This window comes from Schistocerca piceifrons, chromosome 2 (assembly GCF_021461385.2).
Source record: "Schistocerca piceifrons isolate TAMUIC-IGC-003096 chromosome 2, iqSchPice1.1, whole genome shotgun sequence".
NCBI lineage: Eukaryota > Metazoa > Arthropoda > Insecta > Orthoptera > Acrididae > Schistocerca > Schistocerca piceifrons.
Genome location: NC_060139.1, coordinates 217,808,430 through 217,826,196, shown reverse-complemented (window position 1 = coordinate 217,826,196; position 17,767 = coordinate 217,808,430). Strand labels below are relative to the sequence as shown.

Here is a 17,767-nt window from a genome sequence, read left to right as displayed (position 1 = left end):
GATCCAAGAATACGGAACAGTCTTGACCAATCCATGATATGAAACTTCCTGGCAGATGAAAACTGTGTACCCGGCCGAGACTCGAACTCAGGACCTTTGCCTTTCGAGGGCAAGTGCTCTACCATCTGAGCCACCGAAGCACGACTCACGCCCGGTCCTCACAGCCTACCTTCCAAACTTTACAGAAGCTCTCCTGCGAACCTTGCAGAACTAGAACTTCTGAAAGAAAGGATACTGTGGAGACATGGCTTAGCCACAGCCTGGGGGATGTTTCCAGAATGAGATTTTCACTCTGCAGCGGAGTGTGCGCTGATATGAAACTTCCTGGAAGATTAAAACTGTGTGCCCGACCGAGACTCGAACTCGGGACCTTTGCCTTTCGCGGGCAAGTACTCTACCATGGTAGAAAGGCAAAGGTCCCGAGTTCGAGTATCGGCCGGGCATACAGTTTTAATCTGCCAGGAAGTTTCATATCAGCGCACACTCCGCTCCAGAGTGAAAATCTCATTCTGAATCCATGATATGTTTGGCAATGATGTTGAAAGGATAACGTACTTTTGCAATTACGCATTTAGTAATTGATGAGAATTTTACAGAAATCACAAGAGTTCCATCTCTGTGGATTCTTAAAACACCATTAAATTCATGAAATTTTAAACTTTAGTGCCGGCCGGGTTGGCCGAGTGGTTCTAGGCGCTGCAGTCTGGAACCGCAAGACCGCTACGGTCGCAGGTTCGAATCCTGCCTCGGGCATGGATGTGTGTGACGTCCTTAGGCTAGTTAGGTTTAAGTAGTTCTAAGTTCTAGGGGACCTCAGCAGTTAAGTCCCATAGTGCTCAGAGCCATTTGCCTTAAACTTTTGTCACCGTACACATTCAGCAAATTGAAGGTAGAGGGGAAGAAACGAAAGGAAATGCAAGGAACTGATGATAACAGCTACATCGGGACTTTATGCAGACTCAGCGATGATGAGTGAAGATGAGGGCCAGACTTGGTCTCGATCCCGGTATCTCCTGCTTGCTAGGTAGTTGCTTTAACCACTGCCACCATCCGGACACAGTGTTATTCGCAAATGCTCGTCACACACCTCGACCGATACACATTCCCACCTAGCGGCTCCCCTTATCCACAGTCCCCGTGCTGTTCCTCCGTGATCGCTAACTTTAGATTCATCCTGGAGGTCGAACGTATATGTGCATCTGCTCTGATTGTTGCCGTTTCATAGTTCAACGAGACATATCAGTTATATGAATGCATGGTGTTTATACTTTCCTACATACTACCACCTCTCAAAATACCGAAAGCAAATTGATACGTTTCATTCCTTGAGTGTTTGTAACATCATGACGGAATCACCTTTTGTATGGGTTTTTTCGTCGGCAGAAAAAAGTCTGTGTACACTCTAAGATACGACAGAGGAATAAAACCTAATGAGACGGAAATCGATAGATGTGATGTACGTGTACAGATAAACAGATGATTACAATTTCAGGGAAAAATGGTTGATTTATTCAAGGGAAAGGGCTTCACAAACTGAGCAAGCTAATAACTCATTGGTCCACCTCTGGCTCCTACGCAAGCAGTTATACGCCTTGGCATTAATCGGCGGAGTTGTCGGGTGTCCTCCTGACACATAGCGTGCCAGATTTGGGACTTATTTCATCCAAATTCCTAGATATTCGGAAGATCCTGCCCACAATGCTCCAAACATTCTCAGCTGGGGAGAGATCCGGCGATCTTGCTGGCAAAGGTAGGGTTTGGCAAGCCCGAAGACAAGCAGTAGAAATTCTCGCCATGTGCAGTGGGCGTCTCTTGTTGAGATGTAAGCCCAGGATGGATTGCCATGAAGGGCAACAAAACGAGCCGTCAAATGTCTTCGATGTACCGCTGTGCTGTAAGGGTGCCCCGGATAACAAGCAAAGGGGACCTGCTACGAAAGGTCCGCAGCTCGTGGTCGTGCGGTAGCGTTCTCGCTTCCCGTGCCCGGGTTCCCGGGTTCGATTCCCGGCGGGGTCAGGGATTTTCTCTGCCTCGTGATGACTGGGTGTTTGTGTTGTCCTACCTCACGGTCGCAGGTTCGAATCCTGCCTCGACCATGGATGTGTGTGAGGTCCTTAGGTTAGTTTGGCTTAAGTAGTTCTAAGGATACTGATGACCATAGATGTTAAGTCCCATAGTGCTCAGAGCCATTTGAACCATTTGAAGCTCCTACGAAAAGAAATGGCACCACAGACCACTGCTCCTGGTTGTCGGGCTGTACGGCAAGTGAGAGTCAGGTTGGTATCCTACAGCTGTCTGGGCGCGTCTCCAGAAACGTCCTTCCTGGTCCTCGGGTCTCAGTTCGAAGAGGGATTAATCACTGAAGACAATTGTACTCCAGTCAAAAATGGTTCAAATGGCTCTGAGCACTATGGGACTTAACTGCTGTGGTCATCAGTCCCCTACAACTTAGTACTACTTAAGCCTAACTAACCTAAGGACCTGACACACATCCATGCTCGAGGCAGGATTCGAACGTGCGACCGTAGCGGTCGCGCGGTTCCACACTGTAGTGCCTAGAACCGCAGTAAACAAGTAAATAATAAATATGTGACGGTGATAGTCTTCCTAGAAAATATAGTTATCTAACCAGTCCCAAAAGCAGAGACAACTGCTCCGAGTGGCTCTTGTGTCAAAGTTGCCAGTGACAGAGGATAGCGTCCCACCGAAGGTGCGAGTCCTACCTCGGGCATGGGCGTGTGTGTTGTACTTAGCATAAGTTAGTTTAAGAAGTGTGTAAGTCTAGGGATCAATGACCTCAGCAGTTTGATCCCTTGGAAATTCACACACATTTGAACATTTGAACAGAGGATAGCCAACGGGCGGAGGATGTGGTGTGGAACAAAGACAGCACTTCGGTGACGCCCAGGACAAGCCACGCACCCGTTTTCTTACTCGCACAACGCTGCAGTAAGGCGTACATCGATTTCAGTGCCTTAAGGCATATCTGCAGCCACAAGATATGTGCTGTGTCAGGATTCTGAATTGCACATCTGGCAGCGCTGTGATGAAAGAAGCATCTGTAAGCTATGACCGAGCGAATGAGCTCCTTGTACATCAAGAGAATGTAAAGTTCCAGCGACACATCTTGTTGCTTATGGTGTCTACAATTTTCCTGATTATCTGAGATACTGTAAAATGTTGTGAATAGAAAAAAATTTAAACTTTACACGTAAAAATTGATAATTTTAATAAGAAATATGAAAATCAGCATTATGTGGGATACAAATGTTATGCCTAACTTGAAACTTATTATTAGTTTCGAGCTTATTTCTCGCTATTGTAAAATAAAAAATAAAAACTTGATATTTCTGTGCAATCCAAGGAGAGGTATGAATAGAAAAAGCAGCGTTAATCATATTTTTTATGCACATTGGTTTTTGGGGTGACCTGCGAAATGTCAAACTCAGTTTCGAGCCAGGAAAACCAGAAACAAAATTTCTCGGGTTCGAAAAAGTTTTTCAATGCAAAACAAAAATATTGCATGAATTGTGATTTTTTATTCTGTTTTAAAAATAAAAACTGTTAAATCTCTAGTTACTTTGTTGTTAACATTAAATCGATGAACTTGCTTTGTTTGTTAAATCATTCAGTCACTGACATCATGTTTAGAAATTATATCTCTGAATCCTCAAGTCGTATTCTGAGAAGTAACGAAGATCTTTCAAACAATATTACCCAGCGTAATAGCGCAGTGGTTAGCATGCGGGAGGACGGCTCTTCAAACCCGCGTCCAGCCATCCTGATTTAGGTTTTCCGTGATTTTCCTAAATCGCTTAGCGTAAAAGCAGGAATGGTTCCTTCGAAAGGGCACACAGTCGCTTTCCTTCTCCATCCTTCCTAATCCAACCTTGTGCTCCGTCTCTAATGACCTCGTTGACGATGGGACGTTAAACACCAATCTCTTCCTCTTCGAATAACATCGCTTTGACAAAAAATGACACGTCATGTGCTACAGTACACGTGTTTAATGGACCTTGTTCTTTTCTTAAGAAAAAGAACAGTAACATAACCTTCGCTTTCATTATAACAAACTTAAATACATAGACTTCAAATGACTGCTTACTTTCCCCATATACGGGGCGTTCAAAAAGTCTCTAGACAGAGCCGTATGATTGTTAGCCGCGCGTGCCGTATGCCGCAGCGAATATACCAAAATGGAATACAAGTTATTAATTTATTGAATATTTATTTTTAGTTACAAATTTTCACATTAAATGTTGAAAGTGTCCTCCCTGTTGTTGAATGCACAGTGCAATTCGTTTAATAATGTTTCCAAACACAAACTGTAACATTTTTTCTGTAACAGAAGCAGTGGAAGTGGATATTGCAGTTTTCAATTCATCGATGGATTTTGGACGGTTTTTATTGACAGCTGCTTTCGCTGCACCCCAGAAGAAAAAGTCAGGTGGTTTAGGTCAGGCGATCGTGGAGGCTAAAGTCCCTGTGGAATTATGCGCTCACCAAAAACATCAGCAAGCAGTGACATTGAAACGCGAGTTGTATGCGCGGTTGCATCATCTTGTTGAAAATAACCGTTCAATGTTTCACTTAACACAAGTTCTCCTATGAATGGGTACAGAGTATCACTGCAGTATCGTCGTGCGTTTCTTGTTTCGTTGAAAAATATGGGACCCACATTCCGACATCTAGAAATTGCAATCGAAACTCCTATATTCACAGAATGAGGTGGTTCCTCATCAATAAAGAACGGATTTGTGGTGGTCCACGAACGAGAATTTTGCGAGTTCATGTATCCGGATAAATGAAACCACGCCTCAACAGTGAAAAACGTTTCATTAAGAATACCCCTTCCATTTTGTTGAGCGACATTTTTGAACCACTGACAAGTCGGACGAAATTTTTGAACCACTGATAATAATGCTGTCTCTTGCCATGATCAGTATTTTTCAGTTCTTGCACGACTGTGACTTTGTATGGGAAAAGTTCTAATTTTTTCCTTGCAGCTGTGTGGGACGTTTCGTCACTAACATCGGTTACCTGAGCGAGTTTTCTTACTGACTTGTTGGCACTCATGGACATTTTATCGGAAATATCGAGTATTTTATACTCAGACAAAGCGCTAGGACGACCACTTCTCGGTGCACCTGTCACTGAACCCGCACTTCGAAATTCGTTAATCAAATCTCCCACAGTATCGCGATGCGGGAGTATTGTCTCTGGGAAAACTGAATTAAATGTTTGACGATGTGAAACTATTTACCGCCAGCTTTGAACAATTGTTCGACTAAAAACAGCCGGCCGTTGTGGCCGAGCGGTTCTAGGCGCAGGTTCGAATCCTGCCTCGGACATGGATGTGTGTGCTGTCCTTTGGGTAGTTAGGTTTAAGTAGTTCCAAGTCTAGAGGCTGATGACCTTAGATGTTAAGTCCCATAGTGCTCAGAGCCATTTGAGCCATTTGACTAAAAACACGCCTTCTTCAATGTTTAGCATTTTAACAGTGACAAAAACGAACAAAGGAACTTAACTTAAACGTTTGCGTCAACATGTAACGACAAACACCAACGATACTACTGACGGTGGAATGATGGGAGAGTCCACTTGAAGGGAAGTAACCCAGGCAGGCGAACCAATCATACGGCACGCGCGGGTAACAATCATACGGCACTGCGGGGAAACTTTTTGAACACCCCATACTTTAATCACAGCATCATCTCCTGGTTCAAAAACATGGTTCTTCATCTCCGTCAAACACTTGGCCTCTTCTTGAAGACGCACAGACGATTATTATTTCTACTCACACCAAAAATTACAAAACACAGTCCTACATTTTCATTTAGCCTGAATAAAAATTAGATGTAAGTGTATTTCAAAACTGAATTTTCGATTAATGAAAGAGGATTACAAATTTTCTTACTATTCAATTACACTAAAACGATACTGTTTGGATTGGTACTTGGAAATAAAGTTCGAAGTGAGCGAATTCGGCGCCGCATCCGATATGTGCCATAAACGGAACGAAACATCGACTAGCAGTGTCGTAACTTGGGATTCTACACTACTGGCCATTAAAATTGCTACAGCACGAAGATGACGTGCTACAGACGCGAAATTTAACCGACAGGAAGAAGATGCTGTGATATGCAAATGCTTAGCTTTTCAGAGTATTCACACAAGGTTGGCGCCGGTGGCGTCACCTACAACGTGCTGACGTGAAGAAAGTTTCCAAACGATTTCTCATACACAAACAGCAGTTGACCGGCGTTGCCTGGTGAAACGTTGTTATGATGCCTCGTGTAAGGAGGAGAAATGCGTACCATCACGTTTTCGACTTTGATAAAGGTCGGATTGTAGCAAATCGCGATTGCGGTTTATCGTATCGCGACATTGCTGCTCGCGTTGGTCGAGATCCAATGACTGTTAGCAGAATATGGAATCGGTGGGTTCAGGAGGGTAATACGGAACGCCGTGCTGGATCCCAACGGCCTCGTATCACTAGCAGTCGAGATGACAGGCATCTTATCCGCATGGCGGTAACGGATCGTGCAGCCACGTCTCTATCCTTGAGTCAACAGATGGGGACGTTTGCAAGACAACAACCATCTGCACTAACAGTTCGACGACGTTTGGAGCAGCATGGACTATCGGAGACCATGACTGCGGTTACCCTTGACGCTGCATCACAGACAGATAGGAGCGCCTGCGATGGTGTACTCAATGACGAACCTGAGTGCGCGAATGGCAAAACGTCATTTTTTCGGATTAATCCAGGTTCTGTTCACAGCATCATGATGGTCGCAGCCGTGTTTGGTGGCATCGCGGTGAACGCACACTGCAAACGTGTATTCGTCATCGCCATACTGGCGTATCACCCGGCGTGATGGTATGGAGTGCTGTTGATTACACGTCTCGGTCACCTCTTGTTCGCATTGACGGCACTTTGAACAGTGGACGTTACATTTCAGATGTGTTACGACCCGTGGCTCTACCCCTCATTAGATCCCTGCGAAATCCTACATTTCAGTACGATAATGCACGACCGCATGTTGCAGGTCCTGTGCGGGCCTTTCTGGATACGGAATATGTTCGACTTCTGCTCTGGCCAGCATATTCTCCAGATCTCTCACCAATTGAAAACGTCTGGTCAATGGTGGCCGAGCAACTGGCTCGTCACAATACGCCAGTCAATACTCTTGATGAACTGTGGTATCGTGTTGAACCTGCATGGGCAGCTGTACCTGTACACGCCATCCAAACTCTGTTTGACTCAATGCCCAGGCGTATCAAGGCCGTTATTACGGCCAGAGGTTGTTGTTCTGGGTACTGATTTCTCAGGATCTATGCACCCAAATAGCGTGAAAATGAAATCACATGTCAGTTCTAGCATAATATATTTGTCCAATGAAAACTCGTTTATCATCTGCATTTCTTCTTGGTGTAGCAATTTTCTTGGCCAGTAGTGTATACTTTCCCTATTAGACTGGTATATTGCAAAAGATCTTTGAATGATGATCCTATTTGTCTTCCGCTACGATGGAAGTTTCCTTTCGATTTATCTCACTCTTTCCATTCACTCCATTTTACGGTATGTGATCTGGTCAAGTTAAGCGTGTTGGTCACCAGAGGGAAGGAGACGCCTCGTTTTGAGACGCTTGCGCTGACCGGCACGACGGGGTCTCGGAAGACCGCGTTACTGACTGCGACTCGTGGTCGCCGTGTGTTGCAGACGTGGACAGCGACGACGTGTGCGGCGGCGGCGGCAGCAAGCGGCGGCGGTCGCGCACCAACTTCAACAGCTGGCAGCTGGAGGAGCTGGAGAGGGCCTTCCTCGCCTCCCACTACCCGGACGTCTTCATGCGGGAGGCGCTCGCCATGCGCCTCGACCTCAAGGAGTCGCGCGTCGCCGTAAGTCCCTGTCCTGTTACTGCAAACGCTGGTCTTCGTGAACTGCTCCGCTGTGTATGACTTTGTTGCTGTCTACTTGGACAAAATGTCCACTTGGTTTAGTCAACGGCACTCTTTGCATGTTGATAAGAATAAGAAAAAAAATATATGTTTGATGACTATTAGTTTGGCTTTACGAAAGGTAAGGGCACTAGAGAGTCACTTCTATATCCATACCAACAACACTAAACGAAAAACCCATCATGAAAGCCGTCAGTGGCTCAGAAAGGAGTTCAATATATAACAACAAAAATTCTGGGTCAATTTGGCCCAGTAAAAATGTAAATGTCGTGTGACTAGGGCCTCTCGTCGGATAGGCCGTTCGCCGGGTCTTTAGATCTGACGCCACTTCGGCGACTTGTGCGTCGATGGGGATGAAATGATAATGATTAGGACAACACAACACCCAGTCCCCGAGTGGAGATTTTCTCCGACCGAGCCGGGAATCGAACCCGGGCCCTTAGGATTGACAATCTTCGCTCTGACCACTCAGCTACCGGGGCGGACAATCTGGCCCACTATCATCAAATGTACGACAAATGGCAAAGCAAGCTCTAAATGTAACTTTAAATCATTTCTCATGAACAACTTCTATTCCATGGACGAATTTCTATTCTATTTAGAACTGTTAGCCCGTGAAAAAGCTAGTTATCAATTGTACTGGCATGACATGAGTAGGACGGAAAAACAGCGTATTCATTACTGTTAACACTAATCACGTGTAATGTGTGTACATCGCGTAAACTGACTCGCTCCACATACGAGTGGTCGTCAATAATTAATGCAACACATTTTCTCGGCCAATTTGCGTTGAAAGTATGCGGAATTTGTTGTAGGACATCGTAGAATGTTCCCGCTTCAGCCCCTATAGTTTCATAACGCTCCAATCGGTGGCGGTGCTATACATACCCTTCAAAAAGGCGTCTGTAAAGGAGCTGTCAACGACTTTGTGTTGGCGGGAAACCGGAGCATCGCAGATATTACTAGGCACTTGCAGAATATCTATAGTGACCTGGAAGTGAACAAAAGCACGATGAGTCATCATCGCAACAAGATCGCGCAAACCTGTCATGTGTCCCACTAGCCAGCCGGCCGCACACACACATACACACACACATACACACACACACAAAAGGGCACCGTACGAACTTCCTATCACGGATTTGATTCATACAGACAAGTGTGTAAGGCATGTCGAGGACTTCAATGTATGTAAACAGGAATGCGCAGCTGTCAACCATGGTAGAGATAATCGACTTGTAAAATTTTGGACGCCCTAATCTACTTTATACATTGAAGGGATCAACAGCCGAGAGAGTAAGCGCTTATTTTTATCAGAGGGAGGCTGCTGCATTGAATCTCGGTGCCGGTAACTTTTTATATTCCCACGTAATTCTAACAAGTGTAAATTATTATTAGTGTTTAAATGATTCATTCATTTTTCCTTATCTTTATCCCGAAAGACGGTTAATTTTCTTCAGGAGACTGTGTAAGTAGGCTGTTTAGGTTTTTATGTTGGTAACGCCACGTAGCGCTCTGTATGAAAATCACTGGCTGTGCTGTGTGCAATCTGTGGCTGGTTGGCATTGTTGGAATATTCGCCATTGTAGTGTTGGGCAGTTGGATGTGAACAGCGTGTAGCGTTGTGCAGTTGGAGGTGAGCCGCCAGCAGTGGTGGATGTGGGGAGATAAATGGCAGAATTTTGAGAGCGGACGATCTGGACGTGTGTCCATCAGAAAGAGTAAATTTGTAATATTGGATATCATGAACTGATATATATATATATATATATATATATATATATATATATATATATATGATGACTTTGGAATATTATTAAGGTAAATACATTGTTTGTTCTCTATCAAAATCTTTCATTTGCTAACTATGCCTGTCAGTAGTTAGTGCCTTCAGTAGTTAGAATCTTTTATTTAGTTGGCAGTATTGGTGCTCGCTGTATTGCAGTAGTTCGAGTAACGAAGATTTTTGTGAGCTAATTGATTCATGAAAGGTATAGGTTATTGTTAGTCAGGGCCATTCTTTTGTAGGGGTTTTTGAAAGTCAGATTGCGTTGCGCTAAAAATATTGTTTGTCAGTTTAGTGTTGATCAGAATAGGTAAAGAGCGAAATGTCTGAGTACGTTCAGTTCTGTTTGTACGTTCAGCTGTTTGAAAATCAAATGTTGTAAGAGGTTTATCAGCACAGTCTTTCATAAATTTTTCTAAGGGGATGTTTCAACTGTAAAAAAGCGGCAGTGAGTCGTTTCAAATCAGTATCATTTTATTTCTGTTATTGTGTCTACATTTGTAATAAGCATAATACACAGAAGCGCCAGAGAAACTCGCACAGGCGTGCGTATTCAAATACAGAGATATGTAAACAGGCAGAATACGGAGCTACGGTCGCCCACACCTACATAAGGCAGCAAGTGCCTCGCGCAGTTGTTAGATCAATTACACCTGTTATAATGGCAAGTTATCAAGATTTAAGGTAGTGTGAACATGGTGTTATAGTCGCGCAAGAGCTATGCAGCATCTCTGAGGTAGCGATGAAGTGGAGATTTTACCGCACGATCATTTCACGAGCGTATAGTGAATATCAGGAATCCGGTAAACCATCAAATCTCCGACATCGCTGCGTCCGTAATAGGATCCTGCTAGAACGGGACGGACGACGATTGAAGGGAATCGTTCACCGTGACAAAACTGCAACCCTTCCGCAAGTTGCTCCAGATTTCAGTACTGGGGCATCAGCAAGTGTCAGCGTGCTAGCCACTCAACGAAACATCATCGATATGAGCTTTCGGAGCTGAAGGCCCACTCGCGTACCCTCGACGACTGCGTGACACTAAGCTTTGCGTCTCACCCTGGCCCGTCAACGTAGACATTGGACTGTTGATGACTGGAAACATGTTGACTGGCCGGACGAGTCTCGTTTCAAATTGTATCGAGCGGATGGACGTGTACTGGTGTGGAGACAACCTCATTAATACATGGACCCTGCATGTCAGCAGGGGACTGTTCAAGCTGGTAGAGGCTCTGTAATGTTGTGAGTCGTGTGCAGTTGGAGTGATACATCTCTGACAGGTAACATGTAAGCAAGAGTCCTGTCTGATCACCTGCATCCATTCATGTCCATTGTGTTTCCCGACGGACTTGGGCAATTTCAGCAGGACAATGCGACACCCCACACCTCCAGAATTGCTACAGAGTGGTCCCAGGAACACCCTTCTGGGTTTGAACACTTCTTCTGCCCACCACACTCCCCAGACATGAACATTACTGAGCATATCCGGGATGCCTTGCAACGTGCTGTTCAGAAGATATCTCCACCCCTCGTACTCTTACGGATTTATGTACAGCACTGCAGGGTTCATGGTGTCAGTTCCCTCCAGCACTACTGCAGACATTAGTCGAGTCCATGCCATGTCGTTTGCGGCACTTCAGATTGCTCGCGGGGGCCCTGCACGATAACAGACAGGTGTATCAGTTTCTTTGGCTTTTCAGTCTTCCAAATGTGACGTCCACACATCGGAGCCAAGATACTGTAGTATCTCGACTAATGGTGCTTCCGTCTTTTCTCCGGAAGGGAGAAGCGACCCAATGTGTGATGCAGCTTCTGAGTGTGGGGCACCCTGGCACACTACAGCAGCGCTACGACGCGCCAGATGGCCTATCCCGCGGGAGTCGCACGCAGTAAACGCCGTCCTGGGAATCGGGAGTCACTCACTAGACCGCTGGGAGGAGCCTCTGCTCTTTATGGCCGCCTCCGAGCGCGCCGGAGCCCGAAATGAACCGCGGTTGTCGTTACGAGCGGACCAGCTGCGATATCATCGAGAGCAGAATTGCCGTGAGATGGACAATGCAGAAGCGTCTCTTGCGCAATGTTTGCGACAACTGTTAATGTAGTCGGCGAAATGAAAAGTGGTTCTGTAGCCATCGGAATTTTGATTGGTATGAAGCGGCTCCCTGCTTGTCTCTTTACCGTGTCATTCAGACACTGTCTGAGAAAAAATGTGAAACATTCAGAGGGGAAGGAGGAAATGAAAAGATATTTCAAGGGTTCAAAGGGTTTGTGATATTAGAAGAACGTTATGGTTTACCGTCAAGAGTTGCTGATAAAATTTATTTATTGAACAAGTGGTTTCGACCCACAGATCATCATCAGGTTCATCAAACCATTTACAGCATAATAGTAGGCGATAAAACCGATGGCGTCAAACAATAACATCCATGAATTCGTCACTGTTGTTAGATAGTAAAAGATTATATCTCAGACAAAAAACCTGTTGTTGTGATGGGAGATAGGTTTACATATTAGTGGATTCTATAATAGCTGTTAAACAGAAGACTGTTTAACAATTTTGCAAGAAGACGTTAAAAATCAAAATTGTGGAAAATCTCGAAGACTGGAAGCTTTCAAATTTCAGTGATTAAAATGTCATGAATGTCGGAATATACCACCGAATTAAATGCATGAGAGGACACATGTGAAATGAATCACTTTATACTTTAAAGCTAAGGCTACAACTAAACCGAACTTCGTTATTATTTATATTTGTTATGTGCCGCTATAAGTTAAAAGCAGTTATATATATATATATATATATATATATATATATATATATATATTGCAGATGACCTGGTGATCCTATGTCAGGTCATTCAGAGCAGTACAAAAACAAAAAGTAATTCTTAAAGAAACAGTAGAAAGAGTAGGGCTCCAACTACAATTTCGAAAAAAAGAAACTCTCATCTACCTAAATCCTGGCAGCCAAAATTCTGAACAACAAATACACGAAAATCAAGAGAGTTCCTCAGACAAAATATTTAGGTGAAACAGTTCTGAAAACTCGCCTGGAAAATATTGGTCACGAAATTCGTTGGCACAAAAGACGTACAAGGTGTCCCAGAAATGTTATGACAGACTTGAGGGGCTGTAGATGGTGTCTTGAGGAACAAATAGAGCGTAGGAACCCGTGCTCGGAAATGTCATCTAACGACGCTACAGAGCGTCGACGTTACAGGCGCCAGCGCCTGCCACAACGCCGCCCCTTCGACAGCAAACGTGACACTGTACACTGAAGTACTATAGGCAGAATGTCTGGCAATGTTGTTTGTTATTCAGACGCCACGATCGCAAGTGGAGAAACTGGAGATAGGTGTTGCGTAGACAGACTTTGTCTCCGATAAATGTGATCCTCTGTTGCCTTGGTGCATGAAGGTTTCTGACACGGGTTGCCATAAGAAGTTTATTTTGGTCCTGTACACCGAAAAACAATGGAGATTTTAGAGGTTTCGAAAAGAAAAATAAGTTACTGGTGAAAACCCATGTCCGAAACTGCCATCAATCAAGGCAACAGAACATCGTATTCACCGGAGGAAAGGCCTTTCTACGGAATAGCTAGCTCCATCTTCTCCATTGGCAATCGTGGCAATCAGTCACGATAACTGAATAACAAACAAAACTGCGAGACGTTCCGCCGATTGTCCGTCAGCGTACAAAATCGCGTTTGCTGCCGAAGAGGCGGCCAAGGAACAGGAGCCGGCGCCTATAACTTCGATGCTGTGTAGCATCGTTCGATAACGTTTCCGGACACAGGTTCCGATCCCCGATTTGTTCCTCAAAACACCCTGTACAACTTCTCGAAGTTTTTCGCAGCATTTTTGGGACTTACAGCATAAAACAAGAAATGCGCCTCAAAATACGCGAAACTGAGACACTACAACACGGTCATCGAAGTAGATTATCTTTATGGAACCGAAACATTAATTTTAAACAGAAACAGAGACGAAACTTCCTGGCAGAAAAAAAAAATTGTGTGCCGGACCGAGAGTCGAACTCGGGACCTTTGCTTTCGCGGGCAAGTGCTCTACCAAGCACGATTCACGACCCGTCCTCACAGCTTCAATTCTGCCAGTAACTCGTGTCCTACCTTCCAAACTTCACAGAAGCTCTTCTGCGAACTTCGTCTGCAGCAGGTAGCTCAGTTGGTAGAGCACTTGACCGCTAAAGGCAAAGGTCCCGAGTTCGAGTCTCGGTCCGGCACACAGTTTTAATCTGCCAGGAAGTTTCATATCAGCGCACACTCCACTGCAGAGTGAAAATCTCATTCCAGAAAAAGAGACATTAAAGAATCAAAGATAGACAACAAAAAGCAATCAGGAAATTTTTGAACTAAATTATACTGGAGAAGGAACATAAAGACTAAGAGCAAATAAAGAGATTGAAAAGTATACCAATATTTTTTTCGACATGAAAAAACACAGGCATTAGAAAAATGGAAGCAACCAGATTAACCAGGTTGTTGATTTCTACGAAACCCCCAGTAAAACTATAACTGAAGCAATAAAATGGATCTGTCCACTTAAAGAAGAACTGAAGAACGCAGGAATAACCCTACTTGATGTATCAGGGAGAAAAACGTTTAAGCAGGAAACTCAGAAGTGGACAGTTAGCCTGTCAGAAAAAAGCAAGAAGATCCGAAGAACGTGGACTTACCAGCGCAGAATGGCGTAAACTTCTCAGAGAACAAAGATAATGTGGGCTTTGGGAAGCCGAAAAAAAGCTCTGGAAGAGTTCCTTGTTGTGCGTCGAGAAAACGTGAAGCACCAAGAAGGGAAAAGAAAACGAAACGAAACTTCATGTTTGAGAAGGTATGTGATGTTATTTCACCGACTGCAACATCGAGCCAAATTTACAAAAAGTTTGGCAGTATGAACCCACTTTTCAGTATGACATTGCACCCTGTCTGGCCTGGATGCACGCACTGAAGCAGTTCCTCTGAGGCAAGCAGGCCACAGATGTTGTAAGTGGTCCTCGTTGTCCTGGATGCTGGAAATGGGACGCAGTTGACGTCAGAGCTGGTCCCACACGTGTTCCATCACGGACAGATCTGGTGATATTTCTGGTCACAGGAGTACCTCAACATCTCGCTGACAGCTCATAGAGACAACTGTCTTTTGTGGACAAGCATCGTCCTGTCACATGGAGGGTAACACGTGGGACGCAGTAGGTGGGTAATGTATCTTTCGGCCGTCAGACTCGCCTCAATCGCTACCACTCCTGATCTGATGTCTTACCCCTTAGTGGGGCTGTTAATAAAATATCGATAAATCGATATATTTTCCAAAAAGTATCATTTACCGGCTATTTTTATTTCCACCGATATTTTGGTATATCGATATCAAAATGGCAATGCAGAGTGCCGATACTTTTATTTTATATTATTTTTTCGCAATTTTTAGTATGTATTTGAAGTTGTAGTAGACCATAATTTTGCTTTCACTGTGTGGAGTCTTACTACTTTTTGAGCTTTCATCAAGTCCAGTCTTTCTCTTTTGACTTTGTGAAGCAAGTATATGTGCAAAAAAGAAGAAGCCCGACTGCACTGGAGGTGGCGGTGTGACTGGAATAACAAGATTTCCGATGTGAAGAAATAGCACACCAGTTGCGTTAAAAACCAATTTGTAACGCAGCGCCGGCCGGTGTGGCCAAGCGGTTCTAGGCACTTCAGCCTGGAACTGCGTGACCACTACGGTCGCAGGTTCGAATCCTGCCTGGGGCATGGATGTGAGTGTGATGTCCTTAGTTAGGTTTAAGTTGTTCTAAGTTCTAGGCGACTGATGACCTCAGATGTTTAGTCCCATAGGGCTCAGAGCCATTTGTACCATTTTTTGTAACGCAGCTAGTGTGCTACCTCTTTAGATCGGCATTCTTCAAAAAAAGTTGCTGCAAATGATGAACAAAGCTCTAAATGACAAGACTGGTCTTTGCGATTAGTGGAGACGTGTCAAATGGAAAGGGGAAGTGCTGACGTAATCGGTACTCGGCGTTAACAATAGAAACTGCAACGTTTAGCTTCAGTACGCTCTTTTGACACTACAACTGCTAGGTCGTTAGCGTTGGCAGAAATGAAAAGACGGGGAAGTCGACATGAAGTGTTCCGGACAAATCCGATACGTGACGAAACCTAATGACGGACTCTTCCGACATCTTTCATTGTGCCACTCGCGTGCGTTACCATTGTTAGCAAAGTGGTTATCGCCAAGTGTGAGCATGCAATGTTTTCCTTTCATTTCTTGCTCGAAGGGGGATAGGCAGGCTGCTAGCTTGTTGATGCACGAAATATCTAATAATAAATCAGTACTTACACATACGACTCTAAAACCGACAGTATATTTACAATGTGCAGCCAATATTTTTATAGGCAGCGTGCGTCGATACTTTTTCTGTCGATATTTTTCTATATCAATGGCCGGCAAAGATATATTTTCAAATATCGATATATCTCATATCTGATATTTTTAGAAATATCTATAGTCCTTCCCATTGGCTCCCCACGCCATTACGCCAGGAGGAATACTGCTGTGACTTTCCAAAACATGGGACCTATTCCCACGTTGCCGCCCTACTCGATGACTATATTCATTCGGAGTACTTCAGAATAGCGATTCATCGGTAAACACACACGATACAGTTCACTATCAGCCCATGCTTCAAAGTCTGGGCACTAATCTGACAGCTGCTGGTTACTGACATTGAATGATGCGGGGGGGTCATTACATGTATACTATTTTTTATTGGGTCAGTGTTTTTTGTGGCCTTCAGTAGGCTTAACGAATGTACGGCATATGCCTGTTTCCTATAGTGAGGTCAGCAAGGTCCACCCAGTTCACTTTACATAGGTGTAAAATTGTCCTCTGTTAATAAAATATGCATGTTTTCATTTTATCCTACGACTACGGCACATTCTGTACCGTGGCATTATTTGTGTCCTCACTAATTAAAAATTTACCTGTCTTTCACGATGTAAAGTGCGCCTCACGTAATATGTAATGTAAGCCTCGATTAGATGTCGACGGTTGGTTAACAGTTTTAAACTGACCCCACATTTAATGTCTTCTTTTAATGCTATTCCTGCTAGCTATTAATTGGCATATTACTGTCTGAAGGCATAGACTGTAAGATTTCACTACTTCCCTTGTTGATCAGTAACGAGAGCTTGTAAATAGGAGTGGCACATGTGCATGTTCTTTTAACTGATGACTGTGGCGCGTTGTCCCACGTTGCCACTTATATATCCCCACTAAATTTAAAACTTGTTTGCCACTCATGTAAAAGTAAAGTTTCATTGCGCTTTATGGTTTATATAATAATTTTATATAGCACTTTCCACTCAGTTTTACCACAGTTGTGGACCGACCTGTTCAATACGCTCCTTTACTACGCACAACGCTCTTTTAACTTATATCGTGTATTTTTTGTTTTTTTTTCTTCATTTTAAATGTAAACCATTAAATTCAAATTGTGAACGGCCGGGCTAGTGGCCCCGCCTTCTTCTCTCCGTCAGTAGATGGCAGCACTTTTGCCACTCTGGTTACCAATTTGCCTCCTCTTTCGCATCCGCTACTCCCTGTTCTGCACTCATAGGCAGCACACCGCGCCTGGTACACGCTGCGCTCGGGGACCACAGCACAGCGTAAGTGATGTGATACCATTTGTATGTATTCCCTACCAAGGCAGTCGTCCGTAGTACTGTCTGGCGCCACTTGCGCATTGACATAGGTTTCACAGTACCTAGCCCGACCGGCGGTTTCGAAAGTTTTTTTTTGTAAGTTTTTAAAACTTTTTAGAAAAAAATTGTTTTTTGTGTGTGTTTCGGCGTGTGAAACTTATCTCCCGTGTTTTGCTATTTCCAGTACGACACCTGAGGATGGGCTTGTAACAGTCCGAAATCGGTCGTGTGAAAATAAAGTAATTTACAACTGAAGCGGTATTTTCAACCTCTGCTAGATGGTGGAGGGGTGGGTTATGAGGTGT

The 17,767-nt window shown here is 44.2% G+C and overlaps 1 protein-coding gene and 1 non-coding gene across 2 annotated transcripts in view; one reads left to right on the top strand and one right to left on the bottom strand.

The window, feature by feature from the left end:
- LOC124775268 (homeobox protein unc-4 homolog) overlaps positions 1-17,767 on the top strand; it is a 485,704-nt gene that overhangs the window by 369,917 nt on the left and 98,020 nt on the right. Inside the window, exon 3 of the mRNA XM_047250105.1 lies at positions 7,727-7,905. Coding sequence (XP_047106061.1) covers positions 7,727-7,905 — 179 coding nt within the window. The remainder of the gene's footprint in view (positions 1-7,726; positions 7,906-17,767) is intronic.
- On the bottom strand, positions 67-141 carry Trnas-cga. The gene has a single exon. It is a non-coding gene; the product is annotated as a tRNA-Ser (tRNA).